The sequence below is a fragment of the Mauremys mutica genome, chromosome 4 (assembly GCF_020497125.1).
Source record: "Mauremys mutica isolate MM-2020 ecotype Southern chromosome 4, ASM2049712v1, whole genome shotgun sequence".
NCBI classification, from domain to species: Eukaryota; Metazoa; Chordata; order Testudines; family Geoemydidae; genus Mauremys; species Mauremys mutica.
This window is the reverse complement of record NC_059075.1, coordinates 122416250-122432774: the sequence shown is the minus strand read 5'-3', so window position 1 is coordinate 122432774 and position 16525 is coordinate 122416250. Positions and strand designations below refer to the sequence as shown.

At 45.5% G+C, this 16525-nt stretch overlaps 1 protein-coding gene across 3 annotated transcripts in view; it reads right to left on the bottom strand.

Moving 5' to 3' along the window:
- CLCF1 (cardiotrophin like cytokine factor 1) overlaps window positions 1-16525 on the bottom strand; it is a 50904-nt gene that overhangs the window by 27209 nt on the left and 7170 nt on the right. Inside the window, exon 1 of one of the 3 annotated variants that reach the window (XM_045013672.1) lies at window positions 10657-10905. The exons of the other annotated variants lie outside the window; for them this stretch is intronic. Coding sequence (XP_044869607.1) covers window positions 10657-10684 — 28 coding nt within the window. The 5' untranslated portion in view covers window positions 10685-10905. Of the gene's footprint in view, window positions 1-10656; window positions 10906-16525 lie in introns of those variants that run through there. 3 annotated transcript variants of the gene reach the window in all.

Sequence of the window (16525 nt, the reverse complement as noted above, 5' to 3'; positions counted from 1 at the left end):
GATCTTGAAGTGGCCATTCTGCAGCAAAAAAACTTCAGGACCAGACTTCAAAGAGAAACTGCTGAGCTTCAGTTCATCTGCAAATTTGACACCATCAGCTCAGGATTAAACAAAGACTGTGAATGGCTTGCCAACTACAGAACCAGTTTCTCCTCCCTTGGTTTTCACACCTCAACTGCTAGAACAGGGCCTCATCCTCCCTGATTGAACTAACCTCGTTATCTCTAGCTTGCTTCTTGCTTGCATATATATACCTGCCCCTGGAAATTTCCACTACTTGCATCCGATGAAGTGGGTATTCACCCATGAAAGCTCATGCTGCAAAACGTCTGTTAGTCTATAAGGTGCCACAGGATTCTTTGCTGCTTTTACCAAAACCATTGTGCAAAGCAATGTCCAGGCTTCAGACAGTGATTGTGAAATTGCAAAAGAATTCATTGAGTGTGAAATGCAGACCCAGCGAGGAGCTTTTTATATTAGGCACACTTTTAAACTCCTATCAACAGTGAAAACAAGGAGCTACAGGAAAAGAAGTTTGAAGTAATATGACCCATTCATTTCCAAAACAAAAGTTGACAAGTTCCAGTGAGAAACACCAAATAACCCAACCTCATGAGAACAGAAGAGAAGAATTCTAGACGGATAGTCAGTGGAAAAAGCCCAACCACCTCCAAATATAAAAACTTATTGCAGCCAGAGATGGAATTGTTGCATCAGATGGCATTCTGTCCAAATGACATCATATCATAAGCATGAAATCACAAATGCAAAGCATCTTCCACAGTACTTATTTGGCTATCGAACCATGTAAGAATAGAGACCAAGATGCCCTATTGTAGCCAGGCATGAATGCTGCCATTAAAGAGAACATATCTGAGCTTGAAGGCTGCAATCGATACAGGAAACAGAATGCAAAAGAACTAAAACCATATGAGATTCCTGAACTCCCTTGTCCAAAGTTGGTGCAGTTCTAGTTGAACTTCACAGGGAAGTTAATTATTAATTAACTCTTATTAATTGACTTCTACTTAATTATTTTTTAAATTGAACTGTTGCACAAAACATCAATCATAAATTGGACACCATAGGTTTCTAGATGAGTTAACAACAGAGGATGGTCCCCAATTCACGAGTGACTTCTTTCAGCAATTGTCTTCGATTCTCAGTTCAAGCCCTTACTTTAGTCAAAAGGGTTAGCTGAAAAGTCAGTACAATAGCAAAGGATGTGATTTAAGAAATCTCCTGACAGATCTAAGGGATCTATACTTAGCACTGTTAGGATACCCCAACACACCTCTCAAAGTTTCATTAGAATTACTAGGTCAGAGACTCACGGGCAGGATGACAGATGCTTCAGTGGCAGCACCTAAGGAGCTTTGTGAGCCAGACAGAAAATACTATGACAGGCTTCCCAACAGTGACCCCTATTGCAAGTGGGAGTGAACATTAGACTCCAAACAGAAAGTAGCCAGTAACATACCAAAGCAACAGTTGCACCATCCACACCAACGTCATAACCACCCTAAGGGCCAATCTGACAGGAGGCATTTAAACAAAACCAAGGTGACACTAGCTCGCTGCTGATGTCCTCCCTTTAGCACATCCAGAATGCTGTCAGCTCTTGAGTGCTGACAGAAGTAATGCATGCCCACTCAGTCACTGACAATGAAAAACACCAGGAGTAGCAAACACAGCTTTCAGGGGCAGATCTCCAGAGGGCTGGCTAAACATGCCACCACGGAACAAGCCATTCTGAGAGCAAGAACACACACAAAAATCAAAGAAAAAACTAATTCCCAACTATCCCTCCTCTATCACATTCTCCTTCCTCTTTCCCACTCTCAGCCCCAGAGACCTCATTCCATCCAGTCTCCTGACCCTCCTCGAAACTACTCGCATGCCTGCCCTCAATCTCTCACTCTCCCCAGCTCCTTCTCCTCACAATACACACATGCATTGGTCTCCCCTACTATAAAAGCCCCAGACTTGACCCCACCTCTCCCTTCTCCCCTTATATCCAAATACACTGGGCATGCAGATTACACCCACAGTTTTAAGCTCTTTTCCTTCTTCTCCATTTTAGACCCCCTCCCACTGAAATAGCTCTCATCAAGATCTCTAACAACCTCTTTATCACCAAACTTCAGGACCTCCACTCCAGCTTCCTCTTCCTAGATCTATCAGCTGCCTTTGATATTGTCAGCTATTCTCTTCTTATCTTATCATCCCTTAGCTTTTCTGACTCTGTCCCCTCCTGGTTCTCCTCCAACATTCAGATCACCTTGTCAGTGTCTCATTCAGTGGCTCCTCCCCCTCCTCTCTCCCTCTTGCAGTGGCTCCTGGTTTTGTCCTTGATTCCCTCCTCTTCTCCCTTACCCCCTATCTCTGGATGATCTTAGCTACAAACAAGGCTTTTACACCCTCTTGATCATGATGACTCATGACCTCTCTCTCTAACCCAGACCTTTCTCCATCCATCCTATCTTTCCGACATCTCCTTGTGGATGACCAGCCAGCAACTCAAACTTAACATGGCCTAATCAGGGCTCCTGATCTCCTTTCCTCACCCTTCCTTCTTTTTCTATCATGGTGGACAACACAACCATCCTCTCTGTCATTCATATTCATAACTCCAGATTCTTCCAGGACTCAGGTTTCACCCTAGACCCACTTGTCCAGGCCATGTCTTAATCTTGCCACTTCTTCCCCTACAACATCTCAAAGGCCCAGCCTTTTCTCTCTGTACAGGCTGCCAAAGTTCTTGTTCAGACTTTTGTCCTCCTATACCTTGGTTACTGTAATATCCTCTTGGACTCAATGCCTCCTGCCTTGCTCACCATTACATTAATCCAGAATGTTGCCAGTAGGCTCATCTTCCTGGCCAGTCATTCTGACCTTCCTGCCCACTTCTGTGTCCATCACTGGCTCCCCTTTCTTCAAACACTAGGTTCTTGTCCTTACTGTTGTCCATCAATCAGCCCCACTTCACCTCTCCTATTGAATTTCTTATCACAAGGCTTATTCCTGTCTTTGGTCTGCCAGTGATACCAGTCTTGATTGTCTGAAAATCCATCCAACTCGAGTACATACCTAGGACCTGGGATAGGGCTGTACTTGGGCAGCTATGTGGACATACCCTTTGTGTTACTTGTCTGTACAGCACCTAGCACAATGGGGCCCTGTAAGCTGACTGGAGTCCTGATTGGTGGTACTGTAACAGAAATAATAAAGAGATGGCCATGTAAGACCATAAGAATGGCCCTACTAAATCAGACCAAAGGTCCATCTAGCCCAGTGGCCAGTGCCAGATGCCCCAGAGGGAACAGGTAATCATCAAGTGATCCATCCCTTGTCCTTCATTCCCAGCTTCTGGCAAACAGAGGCTAGGGACTCCATTCCTGCCCATCCTGGCTAATAGCCATTGATGGATCTATCCTCCATGAATTTATCTAGTTCTTTTTTGAACCCTGTTATGGTCTTGGCCTTCACAACATCCTCTGGCAAGGAGTTCCACAAGTTGACTATGTGTTGTGTGAAGAAATGTGTGAAGTGTAGTAAACAACACTTCCTTATCTACTTTCTCTACACCAGTCATGATTTTATAGACAATCCTATTTCCCCTTTAGCCATCTCTTTTCCAAGCTGAATAGTCCCAGTCTTATTAATCTCTCCTCATATGGAAGCTGTTCCATTTTTGTTGCCCTTTTCTGAACCTTTTCCAATTCCGATACATCTTTTTTGAGATGGGGCGACCACATCTGCACACAGTATTCAAGATGCAGGTGTACCATGGATTTACACAGTGGCAACATGATATTTTCTGTTCTATTATCTATCCCTTTCTTAATTATTCCCAGCATTCTGTTCCCTTTTTTGACTGCCGCTGCACATTGAGTGGATGTTTTCAGAGAACTATCCACAATGACTCCAAGATCTCCTTCTTGAGTGGTAACAGCTAATTTAGACCCCATAATTTTATATGTATAGTTGGGATTATGCTTTCCAATGTGCGTTACTTTGCATTTACCAACATTAAATTTCATCTGTCATTTTGTTGCCCAGTCACCCAGTTTTGAGAGATCCTTTTGTAGCTCTTCACAGTCTGCCTGGGTCTTAACTATCTTTAGTAATTTTGTATCATCTGCAAATTTTGCCACCTCACTGTTTACCCCTTTTTCCAGATCATTTATGAATATGTTGAATAGGACTGGTCCCAGGACAGACCTCTGGGTGACACCACTATTTACCTCTCTCCATTCTGAAAACTGACCATTTATATCTACCCTTTGTTTCTATATTTTAACCAGTTACCAATCCATGAGAGCACCTTCCCTCTTATCCCATGGCAGCTTACTCTGCGTAAGAGCCTTTGGTGAGGGACCTTGTCAAAGGCTTTCTGAAAATCTAAGTACACTATATCCACTGGATCCCCTTGGTCCACATGCTTGTTGACCCCCTCAAAGAATTCTAGTAGATTGGTGAGGCATGATTTCCCTTTACTAAAACAATGTTGACTCTTCCTCAACAAATTATGTTCATCTATATGTCTGACAATATTGTTCTTTATTATAGTTTCAACCAGTTTGCCCGGTACTGAAGTCAGGCTTACAGGCTTGTAATTAGAAGCCAGGTAGGCTCAGAGAAGGCATTTACTGACAGAAGGCGGAGTAGTCCTCTCATCTCTCTGGGGCTGAGCTATCAACCCTGACCTCCAGGCCAGGTGTTTCTATATGGAATGTTATAAATGGGCTAAATGTCTCTGTGATTGTTATTTTTGGCTGACATTTTATTTAATTTTCAACAAACAAAACATGGACTCACAGCCAGATGTAACAGCCACCACTGCAGTAACTGGCTACTGACCCTGTCATGTGATGGGGAATTAACTCTTCAGAACCTTCACACAGGTCACACCACTCTGCTGTCCACCAACACCACACACACACAGGGAATCCCCACAGATATCCCTCTGTCTCCTGTAGCTATGACACTCTTTGTAGGGAATCCCTGTCCACCCCCCATAGCTCCTAATTTCCTGGCTGTATGATGGGATTGAGGAGTATTGGCAGAGCTGTTTGTATGGAGAACCCAAGACTAGATTAGCTGGGGCCTACAGGTTGGAACTGATAGGCACCAACACAGCTGGGGCTGTATGTGTGCGGGGGAGGGGGGGTTAGAAGTCCAGGAATAGGCTACCCTAGCAGGGGGGCTGGTAGTTGAAATACAGAGGCATCGGCAGAGTTGTGTGTGTAGGGAGCCCAGGGCTGGGATAGCAGAGGATTCCTCAGATGAGGACTGAAGGCAGTGGCACAGTTAGAATCATAGAATAATCAGGGTTGGAAGGGACCTCAGGAGGTCATCTAGTCCCACCCCCTGCTCAAAGCAGGACCAATCCCCAGACAGATTTTTGCCCCAGATCCTTCAATGGCCCCCTCAAGGATTGAACTCAGAACCCTGGGTTTAGCAGGCTAATGCTCAAACCACTGAGCTACCCCTCCTCCCCAGCCCCATGTTCTGTTTGCAATTGCCCAGTATTACATGATCATGCAGGGAGAGATTCTGGTAGAACCTGTGTATCTGCAGGGGCCACATTCATCTCTCATATGTCTGGCCTTTGTAGGTTCAGATTGGGTGTAGTGAGGGTTGGGTTGGTTTTTTTGGTTTGGTTTGGGTTTTTTTGCATTTTCTAGTTCCTATCACCATATACAGTACATTCCTCTGTGCATGTGTGAGCGAGTGTGCGAGACTGAGTGAATGAATGTGTGGGTGTGAATTAGTGTCTGAGTGTGAGGTTACTCCATGCCCCTCCTTTCTCTCTTCCCCCCTGTGCCTCATGTCCCCCCCTCTGTCTCGCACACACGCCCGTCGATACATTTGGAGCCCGCTCGCACTGATTGTTTACATCCTGTCTCCTCTATATGTTTATAAATATATCAGAGCACGGGAGACTCCAGCGAGGCCTGTAATTAGCTGGGCCTGGATTTCCCATCACCGTCTCCAGCCAGGAGCATGATGGAAACAAACTTGTTTAACATGGGTGCGCAGGCCCCTAATTCCATCCAGACCCGTGAGCCTGGGGAAAGGCACTTCCCAGCTCTCGCTCTCTCTCTCCCCCCACTCCCCTCACACACAGTGAGACACACAGACACAAACACACACAAACTGTGATTGAGACACATACAAGTGGCAGAGAGAGACCCACACACAAACTGATTGAGACACACACCGAGTCACAGATGCATATACACACATTCATGCGCCTTGCCTACACTAGGATAATAACCCATTGCCGGCAATATTTCTCTTCCTCTGCAGCCTGCGCCCCAACATTCAGTGACTTTGCCCTCATTCCCTTCCTCAGCATGGCCCATGCTCAATCCAAGCTGCTCGTGTTTAACCTGCCCCTTGGGCAGATCCCAGGCCAGTGCCTGCAGCATCCCTTGATGGCCCTGAAACATATGGGCCAGGCCTGAGCCCAGACAGCGCTGCAGTAGATTCCCCTGCAAAGGTCAGAGTGGAGGGGAAAAGACAGTGATGATGGCAAGGGAAAGGGAGCCAAGCAACCAGGCCAGCCCAGAACATGCCCCCATGCCATGAATCAATGGGATCCTCCTGAGAAAGGCTACCAGACTTCCTCAGCTAAGACTCACCAACTCTCTACCCATACCTAGCACCTGAGGAAATCAAATTGCTCACAAACAGGGCCAAAGCCTCCCTGTGCCAAGTCCACTATCTTCACAGGGTGACACTGAGGCCCAGAGAGGGGAGGAGACCTGCTCTAGGGCACAGTGAATAAAGAGAACACAACCTAGCTGTCCTGACTCAAACATTAGGGCATATTCCCTGCTTTTCATGCCAGCCTGAGAGGATAAGAGAGGAGGGGAGAAAACCATGCAGAGGAATTTAGCAAACAAGCCAACCATAGAAACCATTGTGCCCCCTCTACCTCCTCTGCCAGCAGTAAACTAACCTGGCTATGTCTTCACTGCAGAATTAATCACAGTTATCTACTCTGGATTGAACTCCTCTTGAGTTAGCCTAGTTCAAGTGAGAATAGCTAGGTTGCGAAATAACATCCCAGTTGCACAGAGTGGTCATGTTAGCAGCTGACAAGTTGTACTAACTCGAGTGTAACCTATACTCCCTGACTGGTCAGGCCGCTTAAGCTGAAAGCACCACCAAACTCAGTGAAGCGGTTTTGTGTGTGGATGGGACTTGAGTTAACTCTGCAGCGAAGACAGGATCCTCCTATATATGAAGAGAAGCTCACAATACACCACAAACCAATTCCTAAAGTGGCTCAAGTTAATGAGGCACAAAGAACCCTACGATATATCCCGGAAATCCTAGTGCCAAACATGTGTAACTGCTGTGCCAACGTGGACATGGCTACCCAGGAATGGGGCGAGTGCAGCTCTGCGGTGTGGACAAACGCAAGTGGGCTTGGCAAACCCAGACCCAGGTACACTCTGCAGTGCAGACATAACCCTAGTATCCCCTAATCTCCATGCTGCTAGCGGCAAAGCTAAGCCAAGTGTTTCAGACAGTAAGTACAGGAAATGTGTGCCTCTGTGTGTGTGTGCATAAACATGTCAGTGTATGTGAATGTGTGCTTGTGTGAGCATGTGAGTATACACACCCATGAGCAGGGAAGTGTGTCTGGGCATTCAGGTGTGTGTGCGTGCTTATGTGTGCATGCATGCAAGCATCTGCACTCACGTGAATACATATGCACATGCATGACAATGCAAATGTGACCGTGTGTGCTCATGTTAGTGTGTGCACATGCATGAGTGGGGAGATGTCAGCCCGTGTGGTCATGTGAGCATGTGTGTACATACATAAGTGTATGAGTGGGAACTTGCCAGTGTGTGTGCGCATGGATAAGAATGCAAGTGGGAGCATGTCAGCATGTATGCACATGCATGAGTGTATGAGTAGGAGTATGTCAGCATGTGCGCATGAATGAGCATGCAAATGTGAGCACAAGCATGTGCATTGTGAGTTGGGACCATGTGCGTATTGCAAGCAGGTATATGTGGGCATGGGCATGTCAGCATGTGTGCTTATGCGAGCGTGTCTACAGGCCTGAGCTTGCAAGTGGCAGCACGTCAGTGTGTATGCTCATGTGAGTGTGTGTGTACGTGCATGAGCGTGCGAGTGAGAGCATGTCAGCATGTGTGCTCAGGCAAGCATGTTGTGCAGACATATAAGATGTGCCTGTCTGGATTAGCCCACCTGCCCGTGCGGCTGGAACCCAGACTCTAACTGTGGTCAGGACCTGCGCACTCTAAGCCATTTCTCAAGCATCTCCCCTAGTTAGACCTTTCACACAATGTCCTTTGTCTCTCTGATGGCTCATCGGGCTGGCCCTGTCCCTGTCGTGTGCCTCTACTCACTCACCCATGGCCAGTTTGCAGACCAGTCTTGCTGTTGATTTCAGTGGGGTCAGGTCAGGCCTGGGATGGGTAGGTTCCTCCTTGAGCAAACTTAGTGTCTGGTTGTCAGCCTCAGTGCAGCTGCCCTGGGGATAGCAAGGGAGCAACACTAGTGTGGTCAGGGCTCCAGCTTCTCCAGGTCAGTGTCCTGAAGCCATGCACCTGCATGCGTGCACACAGCATGCACACACACAGACCTTGGTGACATAGTGCTAAAATGTCAGAGCCCTGCCTACCCTAGCACTTGCATAGGTGCTGAATAACTGCAGATGCAACCTGTAGTTTCTGTTTGTGCTGTTGCAGATCCCACCTCGCACGTGGATTGGAGTTGGTGTGTTTCCATCTGTTTGCATGTGTTTATGTTGGCATAGGAGTATGTGTGAGTGAGAGAGTTTGCCAGTGCATGCACCTCTGTGGGTGCTGGTATGTGAAAGAGTTTTCCTGTGTGTGTATATAGAGGATGCGTGTAGGGGAGTTTGCATGTGTGTGTGTGAGTTTGCCTGAGTGTGTGTGTGCGCGCCAGTGTATGTACATGTGTGCACCAGTATGTGTGTCTGCAGCTCTCTGTGTGTGCATGTGTGTATGAGAGAAAAATTGCCTTGTGAGTGTAGGTGCAGGTACAGTGGGGAAGGGTTTTAATTTACGGAAAAATGTGCCACTTAGCAGGGAATAAATCCTCCCCAAAGCCAGTCCCGCAAGGAGAGCCCTTTGCATTTCCCTTTGGAGGCTTTTTTTGGTTTGTGGCTAATGTAGCCCAGATGTGCGCAGGGGCTGTGCCCTTGCTATGCCTGCCAAATAGGAGCTGGGTACATCGGTTCCTGTCAGGATCCAAGTGTTTCTGATGAGTGACAAAGCCGAGGGCTTTGAAGCTCCGAGCTTCACAGCTCATTCTAGGACTCATTCTCTTCCCTCCTCCCCAAAGACAGAAAATCCAACTTCACCCAGCATCATGTACTTGGGGAGACAGAATGGGATGGGGACAAGGTTGGATTTTGCTAGACACTTGCCCTTCTCCATCTCCCCTTCCTCTATACATTGTTCTTCTTCCATTTCTCAGCTTGTCTTTCCCTCCTTAATCCGCCCAGAGATTTTGGTTGTTCCGCACTCTTGGCCAAAAAACAGCCCTTGCCAGCTACAGACCAGACAGACAGACAGCATGTTTCTGGGGATTGTGCATGGAGAATTCAGATTTCTAGTCCTCAGAGATCTGAAGGGCAAATCCTGCCCTGGGTTTCATTCTGTCTGTCCATAGATAGATAGATAGATTTAAGTCTTTCTGTCCTCACAATTTCTCCCCCACTTTCCCCACTATGCCCTTCCTGACTCACTCCAGCACCTCCAGTCTGGAACAAAAAACAAACACAGATTTTTTTGTTTTTCAAAGAACTGACTCTATCCAAAGGAGGAGAATCTCACCTAATCCCATGTGCCAAACCTAACAGCATAATTGTCAAAAGAGCGAGTCTAGGAAAGTCAAGATTTTGACCTTTTAAGGGCTGTTTTTACAATTTTATTTTATTTTAATGGCAACCGCTTTCCCAGATAGCTTGCAGTGTAGTCTGAAAAACACAAAACCCCTACTGCTTATACAAATTACACCCTCCATGCTCTGGGACTGTTCCTTTCCTTGAAAACATTTTTTGCTCCCCCACAAAGGGACTTTTCTAACTAGGTTTCAAATGTTAAAACTCCAAAGATTAACAACAAAAAAAGAGTAATTCACAACCAAGAAAAGCTCTGGAGAATTTTGAAGGGGGAGTGCATGCCTTCCAAAAAGGGGTATTTCCTCAGTGTCCCTGAAACCTAGCTTCAATATCCATTAAAAAATGCAGTCCATTTTAGCAACCAAACCCTTTCTCTTTTTTTGGTGTAAGTGCTTAAATCAAGCCATAGGAAGAAAAAAAATCTTTCTGCTCTAAGTCCTGGTGACTTTCATTTTCCTCTTCTCTCTGTCAGTCCTGGATTTTAATTCTCCGTGCTAAGCGGCATTTCCCCCACAGTAATCACAAACATGCATGGAAAAGAGAGAACAAGAGAAAGCAAAGAAAAAAAAACAGGGGGGAAAGTCTTAAATCAATCACAAAGCCAGACAGACGTTTTAATCAAATCAAATTAGAATCAGCAGCGGTTCAGAAAAGAAAAACACGACACGCACAGCAAGACCCCCGCCCCTACACCCCCATCCCCTGCCAAAATAGTAGAGACGCTTCGGTCTTACCTGAAATCTCCCCAGAAACATATAGCATAGTAGACTCAGATTGTGGGGTTGGGGTGGGGGAAGGAAGGCTGCAGAATTTGTTCAATAGAAAACAAACTTTTTGGTTAGTTATTACTCTAAACCCAAAGCCCCAAGCGAATGGCGAAGCCTCACTTTCTCCCTGTTCGTTCTGCCCTCTCTCTCTCTCTCTCTCTCTTTTTCCTCTTCCCTATTTGTTTTGGTTTGTGTTTGCTTGGGTGTTAGGTGGAAAAAGCTGTCTCGGATATTTTTTTTGGTGTGTGTGTGCGCAAAGTTTTAAACATGCTCTCTCGCTCTCTCCCCCTTTCCACCTCCCTTGATTTGCTCTTTTGATTGGTGTCCAGGAATGCAAGAATAAAAAAAATTGCATACACCCTCTCTCCAAGCTGCTTGCTTTTTTTTTTTTTTTAAATTCAAGTGTTAAGCAGAACCAGGTTGCTTTCAAGAATGTATTTGATGCAATTGTACACAAGAGCAGGCTCCATTCATTTTTCTCTTTTTCCCCTCCTCCCCCCCTTGGCTCTTCAGCTTTGGGCAAAGGTAGGGAACTATGGAACTAAAGGGCGACGTGATTTTCTGAAAGCAAGAGGAGGAGGAAAAAAAAGAGACATTTTAAATCTTAGAGGGTAGGGGGGAATGCCACCCCATCCACACACACCCCAGATCTTTGGATGTTGCAAAGCTTTTGTTAGTGGCATTTTGGAAAGAAATTGCGAAAAATTAAAGAGTGTTTCCCAAAGAGTTGTGGGTGGAGGGCGCGCTGGGTGGGGAGGGGAGATGGGACGCAGCAGGCAAGGAGGAGGGGGAGGGCTGGCTTCCCTTTGGAGAAGGGGAGGTTGGGAAAGGTGCAGAGGTCTCCCTACCTGCTCTGAAATCCATTTGGTAAAGCCAAAGCTACACTCAGGACTTGCAGCCCTTCAAGGTAGGTTTGTGATTTAGTGCTTCCTTTCTCCAAGGGGGCTGCACAGAGTCTGCGGTCCTTTATTTTTGGCCAGGATTAATAATCCCATTTGCCAATCCCACTCATTTAGGGTTTGGTTTGGGTTGGTGTGTGGTTTTCTTTCTTTCTTTTTTTTTTTTAAATGAGGATATTCTTTAGCCCTCTTTTTTTTCCTGACGTGTAAAGCTTTAACCACAAGCTGAAACACCAGTCCCTGAGGGGGGGGGGTATAAAGGGGGGGAGAGGAGGAGAGGTAGAGGCAGATTGGTTATTCTCTTTTCTACAAAAGAAAGTTTTAGTAGGAGGGGTGAGGTAAGCATGCGGTGCCACCCTGTGTCAGAAACGTCGGAGTGTCAGACAGATTGGGGGGGCGGTGAGTGAGAGAGAAGGGTACAGTCAGAGAAAGATGGAGAGAGAGAGAGAGAGATTAGATAGATGATACAAACTGTCTCAGTCTCTCCTCTCCTTTCTATAATGTTCAGCCCCTCTCTCCTCTTTCTCTCTCTTCCTCACATTCCAGATTTTTTTTTTTTAAGTTTTGCCCATAAGAAGAAACCCTACAAGCCCAAAGGCAGCCCTCTTCCCTTGCCCCAGCCCAAATGCTGGACTTGGAAAAGTGATACTGGTTCATTCATTTTTTTCTCCCCTTTCTGCTGACCTTTCATGGGAAACCAAATACAGTTGATTGTTGTTTTTTTTATAATTGTTTTCTCTAAACAAGAGAGAAAGGAAGCCGCGTGCAGTGGTTTAGTCATCAGCAGGTGACTAACCCTGCTAAGCATTTCACCAGGCGACAGACACCAGAATGGGATGGATGGGGGTGAGTGCAAATATTTTGATGAAAGGAGAGTTGTGGGGTTTTTGGGGGGGTTGAATTCTGAGTCCCGCCCCCCCCACAAAGTTCACACATTTTCTATTTTTCATTCATTCTTTCTTTCTCCCTTTGTGTGTGTGTGTGTGTGGGGGGGGTTAGATTTGTGATTCATTAATCAGCAAAAGGCATCATAGCCCCATTTCAACACAAGACCTTTCAACTGCATATTGTGACTCAGCACTAGGCTCCAACTTTTTACAAAGTTAGATGCAGAGGCAGCTTTCCCATCTGCTTGGTGGTATTTTTCAAAATAAATGTCTCTGCATTCAAAATCTGAAATATTTAATAATTAAAAATATTTTGCTAAATCTAAATGCAGCAGAATAAATATTTCCTCCCTAAAACAGGTGACCAATGTCCAAAAAGACGTCATCCCTCCCTCCCTCCAGGAATATTTTATGTACAATAAATACTTATGTAATATATACACACCGAATGCAAATTTAAATACATTTAAAAGTCTAATAGGTTCAGCAGACATTTATAGTCATCATTCTGTTTCTCCCTTGTTTTGCATTTACACATATATTTGTGCGGGCACAAGAACTACATAATAATATGGGCCCAATCCTCAGTCCTTCCTCTGGCAAAATTCCCATTCACCAGTTTGCAAAATACATACAAAACTCATTGCAGTATTGTGTAGCACTGGTGTCCAAGTTCAGTGAGTTTTCCCTCTCTGAATAACTGCTCTAGAGAATGACATAAAAAGCTTCAAGATCTGTGTAAAAACTCAGTTTTGTTTGGTTTTAGCGGTCTGGTTTAATATAGATGCGTGACTTTTTTCCTTAAAAGATTTGCAAACAAGAATATTTATTTTTTGCATAGTGCAACAGCTAAAATAGAGTTTGTTTTTAATTAGCCTCATTTATGGGACAAGCTTTGCTCTTGGTGTCTCTCTAAACTAGATGAGAACTTTGGAAATAAACTTTGCATTTAAAATAAACTATCAAATGTTATTAAACTTGGTATGTTGGGGATATGGGAAAAGCAAAAAAAGCAAAAATAAAAAACAGACAAAAAATCCCAAACCCTGTTTATTCACATTAGTAAATATTTACATTTTTTTCAAACAAGAAAAGCAGGGAGAGCTTTTTGTTCTGTAGAACAAAATACAATCAATGGATTCAAAATTATTTTCATTTGTGAACCATACTTGTTGCTGTTGTTAAAACTTTACTAGTATTTATACTTTGTGGAAAAGAAAAAAACAATTACAATCCTTTTAACTGGGGGGGGGGGGCGGGGGGAGAAATGCATTCATTTTTCCAAGTTTTCTCTTAATGCTTTGTGTAAAACAAAGGCACTTAGGGACACAACTTGTCTTAGATTTTTAAACAGTGCCTGAAGCTCCCAAAAAGTAGTTTAAAATACAACCAGGGTTTTAAAACCTCTCAATATCGCAACATTTTTGTTTGAAAGTTCTTCAACTACTTTTTCACTTTTGTGGTACTCACCACAAGAGTGTCAATAACTCAAGTTTTCTGCCATTTCTTAAACAGCAGTTCTGCTATCATTTACAACTTATGTATAATCATTTATATACATGTGTGTATATTGATTTATGTAACAAATACACAGATTTAAGTGAGCCTATATTGCAATACATACAATGATATTAATATCTACAACACATATACTGACATATTTATGTACATTTCTGTATTTCTTTTTAGATAAACACAATTCTAAGTGTGTAATGTGTACACATATGCCCCCAATATCCTTATTCCACCCCATGTTTTTATTAGATACACAATATCTGACTGTAGGGAAATGTAGGTTACAGGCTGGTTAAAATGGGGGATTGTTTCCTTTGCAACATTAACAGGCAAAATGTGAGCCCAGAATGCACGTCTCAAATTGTGTTTGTTTCATTCTCAATCCAAGGGAATGCTTTTAAAAAAAAAAACTGGTCAGAGCTGGCAGGCGGGAATGGGGCAGCGCGATATGCCACTAGGAAAGCTTTGGAGACCCCCTGATATTGCTGAGCAATTAGAGACAAGGAAATTCTTTTCTTGGCTTCGGAAAACTGGGGGTTTACCCTTCCGCAGAGGGACATTGCACAACACCAGCTTTCAGCATACATGCCTGCCAGCCACAGGTAACAAGAGACAGAGGGAGGGGAGTGGGAAGAAAGGAAAAGAAAAGAAAAGAAAAGAAAAGAAAAGAAAAGGTGCCTCTTTGTAAGGTTCCCCAATTCCACTCTTTTCTTCAGGACTGAGTCACACTCTATACCCCTGTAATACCCGGGGAGGCGGTGGAATCCCCAGTAACCTAGAACAAGATCTCTGAATGTGGGACAGACTGGGGGAGCGGGGAAGAAATCCCTTTATTTCTCATTTTCTGTCATTCAGATGAAGGGGCAGAGGGACAAACAGAGCAAAGGCTGAAGAACAAACTTTGAAAGCTAGAAGCAATCCCTTTCTCAGGCACAGACTGACTGAATTGGGGTCTTTTTGCTTTTACCAAAAGGAACTGCTTCCCAGTTCCAGTCAAACAGACCCTGCCACGATTGCAGCCCTGACACAGAGCAAGAGAAGCTCACTGGATTAGCTTAATAAAATATCTTCTCATCCCAATAAAGCTACTGAAACTGATAGTAACTTTGTCCTTCCTGGAGCCTCTTCCCCTCCTTCACTCAACATAGGGAAAAGTCCCTCCCTGGGAGATGTGGTATCACAGTACCAGAGCTTGGGAAGTGGGGTCACCCTCAGCCCCTCTCACTTTTACTCTGGCTGGTATAACCTGCTCTGAGGATGTCCCAGTTTATATTCAAGCGGGCGGGGGGGAGAGAGAAGAGGCTCAGTCCCAAGTCTCTAGGTGAGGGGCAGCACTGTGGGAGAAGCTCTCTCAACTCCTACCCCTGCCTGGCTATTTCCTTTATACCCCAAACTTCACTGCATCAGGGACCCCATCCCACCCCAGACATTTCCCCCACCTTGGGAACCATCTCCCCTGGATGCTGACATCTCCACTATTTAAGTACCATGGATGCTCAACCAGTCCTGTGTAGTTCCTTGTGCATGTCAATATGGGACAGTCCCCCGCCAACAGTGTATTTCTGCCTGGCCTTCTTAGTGGTGCTGCAGGGTATTTGGCCTCCCCTTCCAGCAGGCTGGTAGAGAAGCCCCCTACAGCTAACAGCTGGGGAAAGAAGCACTTAAGTCTCCTGTGTCCAGAGGTCACCATGGTGCAGCCGTAATCTTAGGGAGCTGAAACACCCGAGCCAAAGGTCAGGTAGCTGTCTGAAGTCTTGGTGCCTTGGGTGCAAGAGCTAGGCTGGAGACTAAGGAATAGATACTCTGCAACTGGGAGCGTGCTTGCCAGTGCGGGCAGATAGACGTTCTAGCTCTGCTCGAGCTAATCCACTGAAAATACTAGCGTGGCCATGGCAACACAGGCGGAAGCTCAGGCTAGACACCCCTGAGAATGTACCCAGGGGGTCGGGCAGGTTTGTACTCAGGTGGCTAGCCCAAGCTACCACTCATGACTCCGTGGTCACACTACTATATTTAGTGTAATAGCTCGAGCAGAGCTAGTGCGTGACTGTCTACCCGCGCTGGAAAGAACGCTCCCAGTTACAGTGTAGCTGTACCCGAAAAGGGGTCCTCCCCAGCCTTCCTTGGCACCACATGGGGCTGATGCTGCTGTGTTTTGCAGTGAAAGGGCTCTAGGCTGGAGAAGCTGGGGTTCACAATAAACTGCCTCCCCTTGGCTGGGTGGGAAGTGGTGGCTGATGGGGCAGCCATGGGGGGGGTCGGTTCCCTGAACTCAATCAAGTGTCATCCTGACCCTTGTCTGTGCGGCTGCCTGGAGCAGTGGTGGGGCTGTTAGAGTGGAGGGGAGAGGAAAGCCCTTCCTCACCCAGAGAAAGAGCTTCCCACTCCTCCCCAAGCAATCCCAGGAGGTGTCTGGATCCTCCCCATTTTGGGGATGTTAACAAGGAAAGCTGGGTCTGGGCAGGTTCCAGCCAGGACATGGCTATTGGCACTGAGGCTTTGCTTGGCAGGGTCTGGGATGAGCAACAGGTTTGA